General features: G+C 40.2%; 1 protein-coding gene across 1 annotated transcript in view; it reads left to right on the forward strand.

Annotated features, from left to right (window-relative positions):
• The window catches only part of PTCD2 (pentatricopeptide repeat domain 2), a gene marked incomplete at its 5' end in the record, with an annotated part of 28,534 nt that overhangs the window by 8,401 nt on the left and 5,096 nt on the right, over window positions 1–15,037 (forward strand). Inside the window, 5 exon segments of the mRNA XM_079916005.1 lie at window positions 1,111–1,228; window positions 3,917–3,995; window positions 4,377–4,468; window positions 6,937–7,050; window positions 8,678–8,752. Of these exon segments, the coding sequence (XP_079772131.1) occupies window positions 1,111–1,228; window positions 3,917–3,995; window positions 4,377–4,468; window positions 6,937–7,050; window positions 8,678–8,752 (478 nt within the window).

The following is a 15,037-nucleotide window of genomic DNA, read 5'->3' on the forward strand; positions in this document are numbered from 1 at the left end:
CTTAATCACGACACTATATTTGCCTTTTAATAACTTAATTATTTCTTCTTTCCTCCAGCTTTATTGAGGTATAATTAACAAATAAAAGTTGTATATCTTTAAGTTATACAACTTGATATTTTGATATAATAAGTTAATTCATAACTGTTGTAAATGAAGCAATGAATATTTTTTGTAACTTTTATAACTGGATTATGAAATGTATCTTTAAAAGTACACTCATTCTTTTTGGCAGTACATATGTTTAAAATAGACTATCCATATGCTATTATGACTTTCCTCACTGATTTTAGCAGAAGGTAAAAGAATATTCTGTTCTTTAAAATCAGAGCTTCCTAAAATCTGATTTACATGCAATCATGAGGTACTTGTTTTGTCACCAGATTGTCTTCTTGGTGTCTAAAGCAGGAGGAGTTGGTTATTGAAAGGAAATTTATGGGCGCAATTTTCAGTTCTGCAGTTCTAACTGGCAGACTGGCTGCTTGTAGAAATCCCAAGCCACATACATATAAAACATCGCTGTCTTTGAAACTAGCCTTTTTCTAAAACTAAAATTTCAAAGCTGCATTTAATTTGTTCGGCTAGGTGATTGTAGTTCACATATACTTTTCCCTTAGCCAAGAAAAACAGAGAAATTGGTTTAATTGTAAAATGCACCTATTGGTCGTTTGCCATCCCATATGGGGATAAAGCCAGACTTGAGGGGGACACAGCATCACCCCACTCCTTTCCTTGCTCTTCTCCAGGAGCATGGAAGGAGACAGTCAATTCTGCCGGGCTTACAGATACAAGACCCCTGCTATTCCCTGACATATGCTCATATTCAGTCCTAGCAGGTTGTTGGTAAATTGAGATGATTACAATCTGTGTTTTTACTTTCTTTTATTTCAGAGTATGTGGGCCTCTAACGACCTTGTTTGTTTATTTAAATGCCTAGTATACTTCTGCTTGCCAGGGTTCTTCTGGTCATCTTTAATTCTGCACTTTCCCCTCCAGACTATGAGAGGACCTCATTCTTTGCTGTGTCCCCAGCACCTAGTAGAGTGCATGCCACGGTCTGTCTTTCCTCAGGTCCCACTGTTTGGCTCATTGAATTATTTTGTTTACCAGGTACCATGCAGAGAACAGGAATATCACTTTGGGGGAGTACAAGTTTGGACCACTTTTCATGAGGTTGTGCTACGAGTTGGATCTCGAGGAATCTGCAGTGGAGCTCATCAAAGACCAGGTTACTGTCTCCCAATTGCCTTCCCTGCCATGGTGACTTCCTTGCGCTGAGGATGGGGTGTTTTCAGTGATGTTAGGAAGGGCAGCTTTCTAAACACATTATTCCTGGGTTCGATTTTCAGAGAAAGGCTGCTGGGTTGAGGGAATGAGCTCTTCCCTGGATTTTTAAGGTTTCCTTGGAGTCACTGCCTACGAAGAGGCATAGGCCTCTTTATACAGAGGTGTGGAAGAGGTGTAAGTACAGATTACAAGGTATCTACCTACCTTGGATGTGTGTCCACCTGGGACTGACATCTTCTCTTTTGAGGAGCTTTTAGTGGGGGCTAGTTTGAGGCAAGCTGTCATTTTAAGACTGCCTTTCCTATTCTTCACCTGTGCCTCTCTCCAGTTTTCGTATTTTTACTTCTGGTTGAAGGCTATGTTGTAAAGTGCTTTTCTGTTTTCAGAATCTCTGCTTTTCACATATTCTGATTTTATTTTCCTAAAAGCAAAAGTAACAATAATTAGTTTTGTAATTATTCATTGAATATTTACCAAGTTCGCAGCATCATGCTTAAGCATTATACATGTTTCATTTCATTTGTTTCCCACAATAGCCCTGGCGAGGTAGGTACTATTATTATTTCCATTTTACAGATGAGGAAATGGGGACTCAGAGACATTATAAATTCATCCATGGTCAGAAACATTTATTAAATTTAGGGGCCAGGGCTGGCCCCCTGGGACATTTTAATATTTTTAAGAATCTCCGTAACTAAGTTGTCTTTTTGCCTCTTACTTTTTTTCATATAAAGTGTTGTATCCGTGGAGGAACTGTTAACTCTCACCTTGCCCCTCTTTTAAGGACCCTGGGTATTAGAAAGATGACCATAATATATTAGTAAGCAGAGAAAAGGTGGTTTCAGAACAGTATGGATTAGCTTGAGCCTATTTTTTCCTAAAAGAAGAAATATACATACATATTTACATTATAGCATATATGTTTTAAAAATCTAGAAGGATATACACTAAACTACTGCTTATCTTCAGGGGGTAGAATTAGAGGAAATCCTCACTTTTTACTGTATATACTTTTGTATTGTTTGAGTATTGTTTGACTATTTTGTAATAAGCATATGTTAATGTTGTAATTAAAAGAAAACAAACGTTTCATTGTAATAAATCATAGCCATGAGTATAATGATAAACAAAAAGAAAGAAAATGAGGGTAAAGGTTTTCGTTTTTTGGTTTTTCTTAACCTACCTGAGCATGAAGCATTCATGTATGTATATGTTTCCTGGAGTTGTAGAATAAACTGAATTAGAGTCAAATACCATAAAGCCTAATCCTGCTTCCACCTTACCTTGTCGTGTCCCCTGCCCAGAACCCTGAATTCAGTGCTGCCAGTATGGTAGCCACTACCCCCACGTACCCTTGGAGGCCTTGGACTGCGGCTAGTTCAGATTTACATGGGCTGTAGTGTAAAATACATGATGGATTTTAAAACCTGGCATAAAAAGGAGAATGTAAAGTATCTTATTAATAATGTTTTATATTGATTACATGTTGAAATTTTGGATTTCGTGGGTTAAGTAACATATTATTAAAACTGATTTCACGTCTTTCTTTTTACTTTTTTAAATGAAACTACTTGAAAATTTAGAGTCACATACGTGGCTCACACTTGAGGCTTGCAATCTCTCCCTATGGACGGGGCTGCTCTGGTGGCTTCCCATCCCACTTCGCATAGAACTCAGATCCCTGACCATGCCCTCAAGGTCCCGTTGTGGTACTTCATGTCCTGCCACTCTCCCTCTCGCTTACTCCACTCTGGACCTTCTGGCTTTCTCTCAGACAGCCAGGCCCGTGGCCTCAGTGCTCTACATCTGCATCACTTCATTGAGGTCTCCTCTTCTCAGAGAGCCTTCCCTGACCGCCTTCCATCATCTTCTCTGTTCCCTTTATCCTGTTTCACTGTTCTTCATAGCCCTGATTGATACTTGAAATTATATTTTTATTTTTTCCGCTTGTTTTATTCACTTGTTCATTGTCTCCTCTGCTAGAATTTAAGCTCCCCTAGATTATAAGCCCTTCTAGAGTTTAGGGCAGGGCCATTGTCTTGTTCATCATTTCTTTTTTCTTAACACCTAGAATAGGGTCTGCCTAATAGGGTCTCAAAAAAAATAACAGACTTGCACAAGACATTTAATGGTGTATTTGAATAGCATGTGTCACATTATCATCCCATTAAAAATGATGAGAACCACTGTTGTAGGGAGTTATTTCAAAAAGTGAATAATCAACTATTATTCGGTTGCCAAAAGAGGATCATAGTTGTGTAAGCCTCTCCCACCTTAGCCCTCAAGCATACTTATAGCTGCCACTTCGTGTTAATATTCTGCACCCAGGTTCCAAGACAACCCCCAGGAGGGCTAACCGGCTTGCTTCTTTCTTCTAAGCTTAGCAGAGCCCATTGCATAAAGACGTCCTTCACTGGATTTCTGAAACCTAGAGATCTCTTGCCGTATCTTTTGCCTCTTGTTCACTGTGCCCGTTGCTAAAGGCATGACCCCAAAAGAGTGGGCACCATTTAAATTTTTTTGCTAAATGAATAAAATATGTAGACAGTCCTAGACAGAGAAGATGCAGTATAAGTACTCCCTTAATAGTTTTACCTTTTAACCAAACTATATTGTTTTTCTTCATTAGCATTTACGAGGTTTCTTCTCAGACTCCACATCATTCAATATATTGATGGATATGTTGTTTATCAAAGGTAAATATAAAAGTAAGTATCACAATTTATGTTTGCTGAAAAACAATGGACTATGTAAAAATGATCTTTATATTCCTGATGAGTGGCTGAATTATGGAGACCCCATTCTTTAAGTGTGAAAACATTATTGCATCACATCATGACTTAAACACCCCAGATTTTACTTATGCTGCAGTTATAATAGGTTTTAAAATACTAGTTCTTCCTGTATGACCTGATAATTTATTTTGAAATTTAGTTAATTGATAAATGACTTCAAAAGTTTTTATTGTGCTGAAGTGTACTTTTCAGTAGATGGAGCTAAACAGATTGAACTCTGGGAATCAATAGTAGAGGACTCTGAACTCACTTGAATGCATTTAACACTGCCGGCCCACTCCTGGCTTTTGACAGGTGCATTGGAAGTACTGATTGAGATGAAAAACCAAGATGTGAAGTTCAACAAAGATACTTACATCCTTGCTTTTGCAGTTTGCTACAAACTGGTAAGACTGTCTTCCCTAAACTTTTAGAGCATTTTGGGTAATGTTTGAGAGAGGATTTATTATTTTTTTTCTCTACAAATAAAGTTCAGTTCCCCTGAAGTCTGTTTTCCATCTGGTGCAGATATTTCCATTTTAAATATGTTCATTTTTAGAAAACCCAAGTTAGCCATGTCAGACAGTTTTATCATGGGAAAAGCAATTTTATCATCTTTCCATCTTTCCTGGCATTTGTGTAGATAATGAGAACAAGAAACAGCATGCTGGGTTCACACTCTGCTTCAGAGGCCTCTTTCTCTTGCTGGACCTCACCAGACCAGTCTTCTCTGTGGCCCTCTCCCATGGAAGTCTTAGCATCCTTCACTGGTGAACTCAAGGGCTACTTTGTCCTCATCTGTGAAGTTTTCTGTGATCACCTAAGTTGGAAGTGTTCTCTCTGTCCTCCAGTATCCCTTGATTGTGATCTATTTGTGTTCACAGACATGGCACTTCTAACACTGCCTGATCTACTAAGTGGATGCACATTCCATCCTCCCCACTAGAGGGTAAACTCCTTGAGGCACCTTTATTTGCCAGCACCTAACAGTGCCTGGTTCACAAGCGATCTTTAATAAACGTATGTGACATTAAAATGAGTTCTTTGAGAATAGAGAGCATGACTTATAAATCCCTGTCTTATTACTCTATCAGGATTGTTTCTTGCACATAGACTGTTCCTTTATTACTTATTGAATGCATAAATGGTAACTGAAATAGTGCAGTGACCAAGATTCCATGCATTACTGTACACATTCATGCCGTTTTAACACTGGAAACTTAACAAAACCTTTTTATACTGAAAATGAAGGAACACTAAGTAAGGTAGAACGTGGCTATTGAAAAATTTCCCTGAAAAGCATAGCGATACCAATTTTCCAAAACAAGAGGGGCAGTTGGGTTACAGGGGGAAGAAACCAACTTGGAAATTGAGAAATGTGGAGTCTAGTCTCAACTTTAACATGAACTGGCTTTGAAGCGGTCACTTACCTCATTTGTGAAATGAAGCATTTGGATTCAGGAGCCAGCAAGCTTTCTCTATAAAAGGCCAGATAGTTAATATTTTAGGCTTTGGGGGCCACTTACGGTCCTAGGCACATCTTCTTTGTTTTTACAAATCTTTAAAAATCTAAGAACCATTTTTAGCCATAGGCTGGCTTTGGCCCCAGGGTCGTAGTTTGCTGACTGCTGGATTACTAGATGATCCTTTCCAATCCTGCCACTTTATGATTCTGTGAACAGAAGCCAACATGACACACACTTGAGCATTGGTTCTTCAGCACTGTGATACACAGTTTCCTGGCCTTCTTAGAGATGTCTCCCTGAGCGTATACTGAAGTGGAGAGAATTTAACTCTACTACTTACAAAAGGCCAGAGGACTTTTCTCCCCTATATCAGGGGTCCCCAACCCCCAGGCTGTGGACTGGTGGCAGTCCGCAGCCTGTTAGGAACCGGGCCGCACAGCAGGAGGTGAGCGGTGGGCAAACAAGCAAAGCTTCACCTGCCGCTCCCCATTGCTCGCATTACCGCCTGACCCATCTCCACCCCCAACCCCAGCTCCGTGGAACAGCTGTATTCCACGAAACCTGTCCCTGGTGCCAAAAAGGGTGGGGACTGCTGCCCTATATTGTGTTCAAGAATAATTTGTTTCACTCAGTGGAGACTGGAGTTGAAAAACTGAACTGGTCAGCTGTTACAAATTGCAAGCCAATTCTGGGAACCATCCCCTCTCATTAAATTCAGATTTTCCTTTAGGATTTGAGTAACGAATCACGCCATGACAGACAGATACAGAACTAATGCTGCTCTCGTAAACCTAACCCACCTACAACATAGATAAAGGAAGAGAATTCTGTCTTACCGCTGCTGTCTGCTACTTTGTATATCACTCATCTTCCTGGTGTGTGTGGGGTTTTTTGTTGGTTTTTGTTTTAAGGTATCTGGTTTTATGGGATTCTTTAATGATTTCCATTCAGGTATGTTTTCATGTTTTCAAACATTTGACTTAACACGGATATTTTCAGATTGGAAACCCCCTAAGGAAAAGTTCTGTGGTGTTGCTAAGCTTTACTCTTATCATTTAACATGATAGTAGCACACTGACTCTTCACACGTGTATGTTATGGTACCTATGTCTTGAAACCAGCCTGCCTGGATGAAAAGAGACCTGTATGTTTGTGGGTAAAGCTGCCCCAGGTCAGAAAACCGAAAAAGAGCTAAAAATAAAGTTCATTTAAGAGTTGAGCTGCTAATATATAGATAACTGAGTCTATTTGCAAATAGTCTCTATATGGAACTTAATCTTTTAAGCGGCTTGAGATAGGCTCCAGGAAATTCTTCCAAAAGGAAATCTGAAACACTGGGCACCATTAATCATCTTATTAACCTAAAGGTTTGTGACATTTATTTATTGAGCAATCCTGTCTTCCCCCAGAATAGCCCTGAATCTTTTACAATCTGTACCACGTTAAGGGAAGAAGCCCTCATCAAGGGAGAAATCCTCTGCAGGAGAGCATCCTGTTTTGCAGTGGCATTAGCTCTGAACCAGGTAAGGCTTTGGGGTGCACATAAGTGAATTAGGAGTAGGCAAGACTTTACTACTTTCATTTGTTCTTGCTTTTATTTTATCTTTTTTCCTCTGACTCTGTCATAAAGAAAAAGTCCCCATAAAGAGACCAATGCCTTTGGTGCCATGGCAACCTACATCTACACCTCTGCCTCCAAAGAATGTTTTCATTTACAGTGGAGGGCCTAACATGCACTGCTGTTTACATGGGGCTGGCCAGGATCCTATGGACAATCAATGAGGGAGGCTGTACTCAGAGAAATTTCTCAAATAATTAAAGTGGAAATTTCAAATGATTCGTTTACCAAGTAACGTGCTCAGGGAATGGTTTTAATTTAAGACTCTCCAAAGTGTGTTCTAGTAAATTCCTCAGGGGAACAGTACTCCTTGAGTTCTTGGTATTTTAAAATTATTTGCCTTTTTTTTTTTTCTAAACTACAGTTTGGCCAGATATAAAATTGTGAGGTGATATTTGCTTTACTTGAGGTTTTCTTTGGCATTGTTTTTCTGTCTTCTAGTATGGAATGTTGCTATGGAGAAATCTCAGGCCTGCCTGAATTTTTTTTTTTTTTTCCCACTTCTGAGTGACTTGATCTTGTTAGTTTTTCTCTTTTCTGTCCCTTATATCCATGGAAACATTTTTCCTTTGGGAGTTCTTCATCAGCCAGTTCTTTTCTTTTCTTTTTTTTTTTCCTTGCTGTAATCCTTTTTTTCTTTTTTCCTCATAATGTCTTTATATAGTTTACATGCTGGTTCTTTTTTGGTTATTCATCATTGAAAGATGCTTAGACCAGCCACTTGCAGAAGATTCATGTCAGAAGAGAATAGCGCCGTGTTGCCACGTTCTAGGCCAGCAGGAATTTTCTTTATATCTGAGTTTTGTCTACAAATATGCATTGGCTCTATTTCTTCCTGGCCAATGGGAGTAGGCACGTAGGTGATTTTCAATGAAAAGTCTCTTCTCTGACGCTGCTATAAGTGACACATTGTTTCCTGCAAGTATGGCTGATCTGTGCAAATTCTTGATTAGCCTCGCCTCTGCCACCAAAAGGATCCAAAGACCTCATTACTAGTTCTAAACTCTATTATCATCGTTGTAAACAGGAATTTAGTACTTCAGGCTGTGCCCTCACCTTTGAGAACTACTTTGTGCACTCCTTCCGAGATATGCAGCAATGTCCTCCTCTTACTGCTTTGTCTGGAACTCGCGTATGCTCCATCTCCAGTGTTTTTGGCAATGCAGATTTCTTCTGTGGTTTGAGGTTTCTGCTATGTTCTAATTATGTCAAAGATGGGTGTGCATTTCTATTTCTCAACCTTGTTTTTTTTTTGAAAGCTCATTCCAGTGAGAGAAGGGGAAATGCCAACTTTATGCCCCCATCTTAGAATGTGGAACTCAGGCAGGTTGTTAAAACATTCAGTAATATGCCACTGTAGGAAACACTTTATAGAATGTCCATTTTTGATTACCAAAAAACTTTTTTTCTTTGTGTACTTCAAAACCCTGAGGCACCATGAATAGGAATATCCTGACATCTTAAATGATCTTTATGATAGCAGAGTAATGTTTATATGCCTTGGGGGTATGACTTGTTTTTCTTCCTTCTAGAACCAGCTGGCAAAAGCTATATCCATTTTTTCTCAAATCATGAAGCCAGAAAGCATAATCTGCACTAATTTAAATGTAAGTGACTTCTTTATGTTTTAAAGTAAGGCTTGAAGTGTAATAAAACGAAGTCTAGATTTTTTTGTCTGTGTACAACAAATGACTTTTGATCTCCCAAGGTCATCCATTATGTTCATTTATTGATCACTGTGTGAAAGTTATAATGGAGCCCTATGAGAGGAGTCAATACGTTCTTCCAGGAGTGTATAAATAGGTGGGAAACGCAGATATGCTCAGATATAAGAGGTGGCTAAATGCTGCAGGTGTAACACATGACTACAGAAAGGCTGTCAATTTAGAGAGAAGGGAGATGGACTCTGCAGTCTCTCCACTGAGACTTAGGAAGAGCCTGCGTGCTGATTACATCCTATCCATGGTACCTGACTCACGGAGTCAGTACACCTACGGCATAAGGGGGCATCTAACCTGGTAAGCGCTCAATAAATGCGAGCCATTTTCATTCTTTCTTTGTTGCCACCTTTACAGTGAGCAGTGAGTCGTCTGCGCCTCCTTGGGGCAATGAAAAGACTAAGAGACTCTCCTGTCATTAACGACATCACAGCCCCCACTCAGCTAGGCCCTGCTGAGGCCCTGCTTGTATGCTGAGTACGTGTGTTGTGGGGAGTTGAAAAGAAAGCCCCTAGCGTCCAGGAACTTACAGTCTCCTGAAACATCAAGGGGTCAAGCTGAACCGAAATGGGTAAACACCAGCATGACATGAACTGGGATAGCGGGTCATAGCCAGTGCGGTATTCCAGGCTGGGGAGCAAAGGGCTGGCCAGCAGGAGCTAACGGAGGAGAACTGGGGAGAAGAATATTGTTGAGCAGTGTTCTAAAGGAGGACAAGGCTGTGGGACTGGAGGCATGGAGGTGAAAGGGTGAATCTCCTCTGTTGGGAGATTCGTTTTGCTGAGGGTTCTAGTTTGCCAGTTAGTTTGCTGGTTCTCTTCCTAGTTTTGAGTCCTTAGGCAAAGTTACTTAACCTCTACCACCCATTTTCCTTCTATCTGAAGTAGCAGTAGTAATAGTACCATTCTTTCATCAGGAGAATTGAAAGAATAATGCATATAAAGTAGTTAGTTAACACAACACAGGTGGTGCCTGGCATGTAATCAGTGTTCAGTGATGCTTGCTAATACCAGTAGTATTTGTTTAAAATGAAATATGTTAAATAAAAGGATTATTTATTTCTAACAAATCCTAGAACCCATGAACAGGAATTGGGCATAACTGCAAGCTCCCGTGGTTTTCAGTTCTGCCCATAATTATCCTCAAATGTCACCCCCAGACCAGTGCCCAGATGACTTTCAAGAGAAGGACTAGATAAGCCTTTATGGTAAATTCTGGGCAACAAGTTCCACCAAGAAGTCTGAGATAAGAATACTTTATATTTGACCTCATATTTACTTTTCAAAATGCCTACACAGGAGGGAAAGATGAGCCTAGGGAACCAGAAAGATGGAGACAGTGATAGTAGAGAACCTGGAAGGAAAAAAGGGAAAGAGGTGGGTTTGGAAGGGAAGAGACTAAATATAAGAAAAATACGCAAAAAGAGATGTTGTAGTTGGCAAAGGGCAGGAGCCTGGAGTGGGGATGAGTGTCAAAGCTGTCAGTTAAGAACTTATCTGTAAAACCTGGTAATGGATCTGCTATAAACTGATGAATGCCACAAAAAAGGGAGGTAAGAGGTCCCAGAAATGAGTTTTTACAGCATTAATGGTGAGGCAGAGGAAGCAACAGAAAAAGACAGGGGAGGAAAAAGAAACAGAAAAAGACCAGTGGATCGAAACCCAAGAGAGCTGATAGCCCTACGTGCCATGGCCTCCTGCAGGCAGCCCCTGGCCCAAGACTGGGCACCTGAACAGAAACTGCAGGTCAGCCTGAAAAGCTCTCAGCTGATAGAGGCCAAGGTGGCAAAGGTCCAGAGTCCAGAAGTCCAGGTCATGTGAGTCAGTAAGCCAAACAGGCTAGGAATCCTGGTCTTCCAGCAGATGCATGTTATTTTTTCTTCTTCTCAGCTTCCTACTGTATGTGGACGGCTCAGCATCTCCAAGTATTAATATATTTATCTGCTTCTGAGAGAGTGGCCTGCAGATGCACTCATTTCATGATTGGATAGCAGTAGAATTGCTAGGGTTCCAGGTGGTTCATAGCATCAGCGGGGAAAGAAACACAGGAGACTGTGTGAGAGAAGTTTTATGTGGGTCATTAGTCGCTTTTCCAAGAGTTGAAATGGGCATGGGGGGATCAATAAGGGTTGATAAGAAACGGAAGAGAGTGAGATCGGCAGGGTTTCGGTTTATTTTAGCTAAGGTGCCATGCTAGATACTTACATTTGTCGGTTTATTTTATACAACACTGTCAGAACAGTATTTCTCCATATTATACATGTGGAAAATGAAGATTCAAAGGGTAAGTAAACTACCCAGGTTCTCACAGCTAATGAAATAGCAGAGTCGAAGTTTTAACACAATCAACTCTGTTTGACTACATACAAAGCCTAGGGTTTCCCCACCACTCCAGACCTACAGAGATTAGCGTTGTGCGTCTTTTATCTAGGACTGGAGCTAACTGCTTCTCCGGAATGGTGAAAGGAACACAGGATGTCAAAAAACGAACCTGCTGTTAGCGCACATACTCCATGTCCTTGAATTTAGATTCCTCGGCTATTCAGTCGTGGCAGCAGGAACAGCTCCTCCTGGGAGAGCTGGGTTGGGGGGCGGGGAGACGGCCGATCAATGTGGTCGAATGAATGGGCATGTTTCTGGCAAGCGCTCTGTAAGGATCCTTGAGTTGATCTTGAATATGAACCATTCCCTCCATGAACTGGGTCGCAGAATTATCCATTGTCCAGAAACGTAAAGATTGTTTAAAAATTTTCACTCAGGCAATTCTTGTAAATTTCCAATCTAAATTTCTCCTATTTCAATACAAGCCTGTTTCTTCTTCCTTCCTTGGGAATGGTGGAAAAGAGCTGGTTGCCATTCTCAGGTTTAATAATCTTTCAGATTCTGGGTCTCTGTTATTAGAGCAGGTTTTTAAAAAATAATTTAATTCCGGGCCCTAGCTTCTCCAAGGCTGAGTCATCTGCTTAGAATCCTTAAGGGCAATTTGTTAATTATTCAGAAATGGAAACCTAACAAATAGGCTGAATAGAGTCTCTTCAGTCAGTATCAGCAGAAATAAATGAAGTTTTTTTCAGATCTGCTTTAAAAATTAATGCCTTACACTAAAATCTTTTCTTGCTGCCAGTTGGAATATGAACTTACCTAATTTTTCCCCTCAACTTAATTTTCTTTTCACTGAAATTGCTCCTGCTGCTGATACGACCCAGAGGGCCTGGCTCCCCATTTCCCAGCTCATGCTTGCTCCACACCGAACTGGTTGAGCACATGATCTCATTGAATTCTAATCATTTCTCTAGAAATCTAGACCCATTCTGGAATTGAATTACCTTACAGGGGAATTGACAAGTGGTGAGTTTCACTGCTTTTTTATCATTTATTTGTTAACACAGGTAAATGTTTTAATGTTTGTTTCTCCTACTCACTAAGGCCACCCTAAAGTTCTAGCTCATGCTGGGCAGTCCTAGGCCACACCGGTAGGAAAGGAGACAGGACTTATTATTTCTCATAAATCCCTTTGTGGCAGCATCTCACCTATATGTTTAAGAATTGCATTTGGCTGGAAGCAATGCAGACTCTAAAAATACAAGAGTCTATACAAATTAGAGGATTTCTTTTTCTTCCAAGTAGAAAACCAGAGGTGGTCGGTCTAGGTCTGGTATGACATTCCGTGATGTCATCAGGGACCTGGCCTCTTGTATTTCCATACCACTATCCTAAGCACGTGATTTCTATCCATTACATCTATTCCAGCAAGAAGTAGGAGAATGCAGGAGGACAAAGAAGTTGGTCCCTTTTAAGAATGCTTTCCCAAACGTCTCCCCCAACAACTTGTTACTTACACGTTAATGGCGAGAGCTTAATCCCATGACCACATCTAGCTGCAGACAGACCTGAGAAATAGTTTCTGAGTTCCGTACATGACAGCATCAGTTAAAGTTAGAAGCTCTGTTATCAAAACAAAGAAGGGAAATGTGGATATTGGTTAGAAAATTAGCAGTCTCTACCACACTGTGCTATTCTACTTCAAATATAGCAAACTTGGAAAGAAAAGAAATGCAGAGATGTCTGCATGTTCAGGGCTTCTGTTCCCTTTTTTGGTAAAAGGTGTCCAGTGACACATTTCTTGAGGTCTCAGAAAATCAGAAGGGTGGGAAGTATGTGTTCTTTGACTAGTTTTTTTTTAAACAAAAAGTCCCCCTGCTCCTTGCTAATTCAATTTTCCTAGCCTTTTGTTTGAAATCTGTAAGATTGAAGCAATGCACTGTACCCTGATTTAGCTTTCTTAATTGTACCCTGAGACTTCAGTTTGAGACGAGCTCCTAGCTTTAAATTTTTTCTTTGCCTTTCATCAGTAACTGCCTCATCTATGTTGCCCTTCAGCAGTATGGTTCCAGGTATTGAACCTTACTCTTGAAATCCCCACTGAATCAGGGTTAGTTGCTGGAGGCAGGAGAGAAACTGGGAAAAATTAGGAAGAAAAGTTGAAATCTTTCAGAAGCACATCATTAATAGTTTCTAGCATGAGGTCCAGGTTTATCCCTGTAAATTGCTAGGCGACCTACACTCCCTTTCTCATTTCTCATTGTTGAGGGTCTACGCGGTGCCAGGCGCTGCAGATGTGGCATCAACAAGGTAGACTTCTCCTTGCCCTTGACAGGACAGACCACTGCCGACCAAACTGGGATTGGTTTTTACTAACAAAACTGTTAAGAACTATTAAGACTTGGAGATTTTACCCCACTTCCGAGCTAACGAGTTAACCTGCCACAGTTTTGTGGATGCTGGTGGAGAACACAAGACACCGAGAGAAGAAGGACAGTTTATTACTCACGGCAATAGCAGTAGCCAGCGGATTAGCATTTTTGCAGCAGTTTCTTTAGCCCAGTTCCCACAGAGCGACATGAAGAGGGCTATATGCTTCTTGTACACACAGGGGATTATATTTTAAGAGAGGAGCTGTGAACTTGGGGAACCCAAATCTCTTAAATTGGACAGTAAGCATACCTGCCCTCTGCTTTGGATGAGACACGGTCTGTCTTCCCAGGCTGCTGACGGCACAAACATCCTTGAAAATACAGTCGGGACTAAAGACAGTCAGTGCTTCTGCCTGACTGTGAGAGACCCACGGAATGTTCTCCCCCTACAAAGGGTTTTGCCTGTGCTCTAGAACTCAACTTAGATCAGGGCTTTTGGAGTTAGGCTACTTGGGGCCATTTCATTCTGTTCTTCAGGAGCAAAGATAACCCCTCATCCCGATCACCTGCTCAACGGACATACAATGTTATAAAATGGACTATTAAGAGAACTTAGTTGCTTTGGTGTAAGAAAGGAATATCTCTCCCAGAAAAACTATCCTTTCTAAAGATCAAGAGGCTTAAAAATGTTTACACCCTTCGATTTTGTAATTTCACTTCTGGGAATCAAGTCTAAGAAAGTAACAATTTTTTAAAATGTATGACATTTATTGATATAATAAAGTATGGTATTGCTTTATTTGATTTATATGATGGATTGCTATGCATTCATCATTAAAAATGAGGTTTTATTTTTTCCTAAAACTTCTTGATGCTATGAGAAAATGTTCACTTTATAATAATTGACCAAAAAGCAGAATCAAATTGGGGGGTGGGGGGGATTCATATATTTGGAAGATAATACATGAGATTGGAAACAATGGTTAACATTAGTTGGTGAATTCTGAGTTATTCTCATTTTCTTTAAACTTTGCTGTATTTTTCAAATTAGACTAGTGAACATTGGTAATTGGGGTGCAGGGGAAATGTGTTCTTTTTTTCCCTTATGTTAATTGTATCTGATGGAAGGTAGTTAGTGGTATCATTTTGAAAGCCAAGTACAAGCACCCAGTTTTGATAGCTATAGTATACATAGGAGTGCCTCATTAAGACTTTAACCGGCTTCCACTTTATACTTGAACAATCTGTATGCCTGCAATTTCCTAACCAAAAAAATTAAAAGATAAAGGTATCTTTTGACCCAGAGCCAGTCTTATGAGCTTGTCTGATTGTCATATCCTCTGAATCTAGAGGAAATAGGGAAGAATCTAATAGTAATGTTTGTTGAGGACCTCCTGCGTGCTGATATTTCATTTAATGTTCACAGTAATTCAAAATGTGAGATGTAAAGGTATTTTCCTCATTTCACAAATAAAGATACT

This window comes from Stenella coeruleoalba (assembly GCF_951394435.1).
Source record: "Stenella coeruleoalba genome assembly, chromosome: 3".
NCBI lineage: Eukaryota > Metazoa > Chordata > Mammalia > Artiodactyla > Delphinidae > Stenella > Stenella coeruleoalba.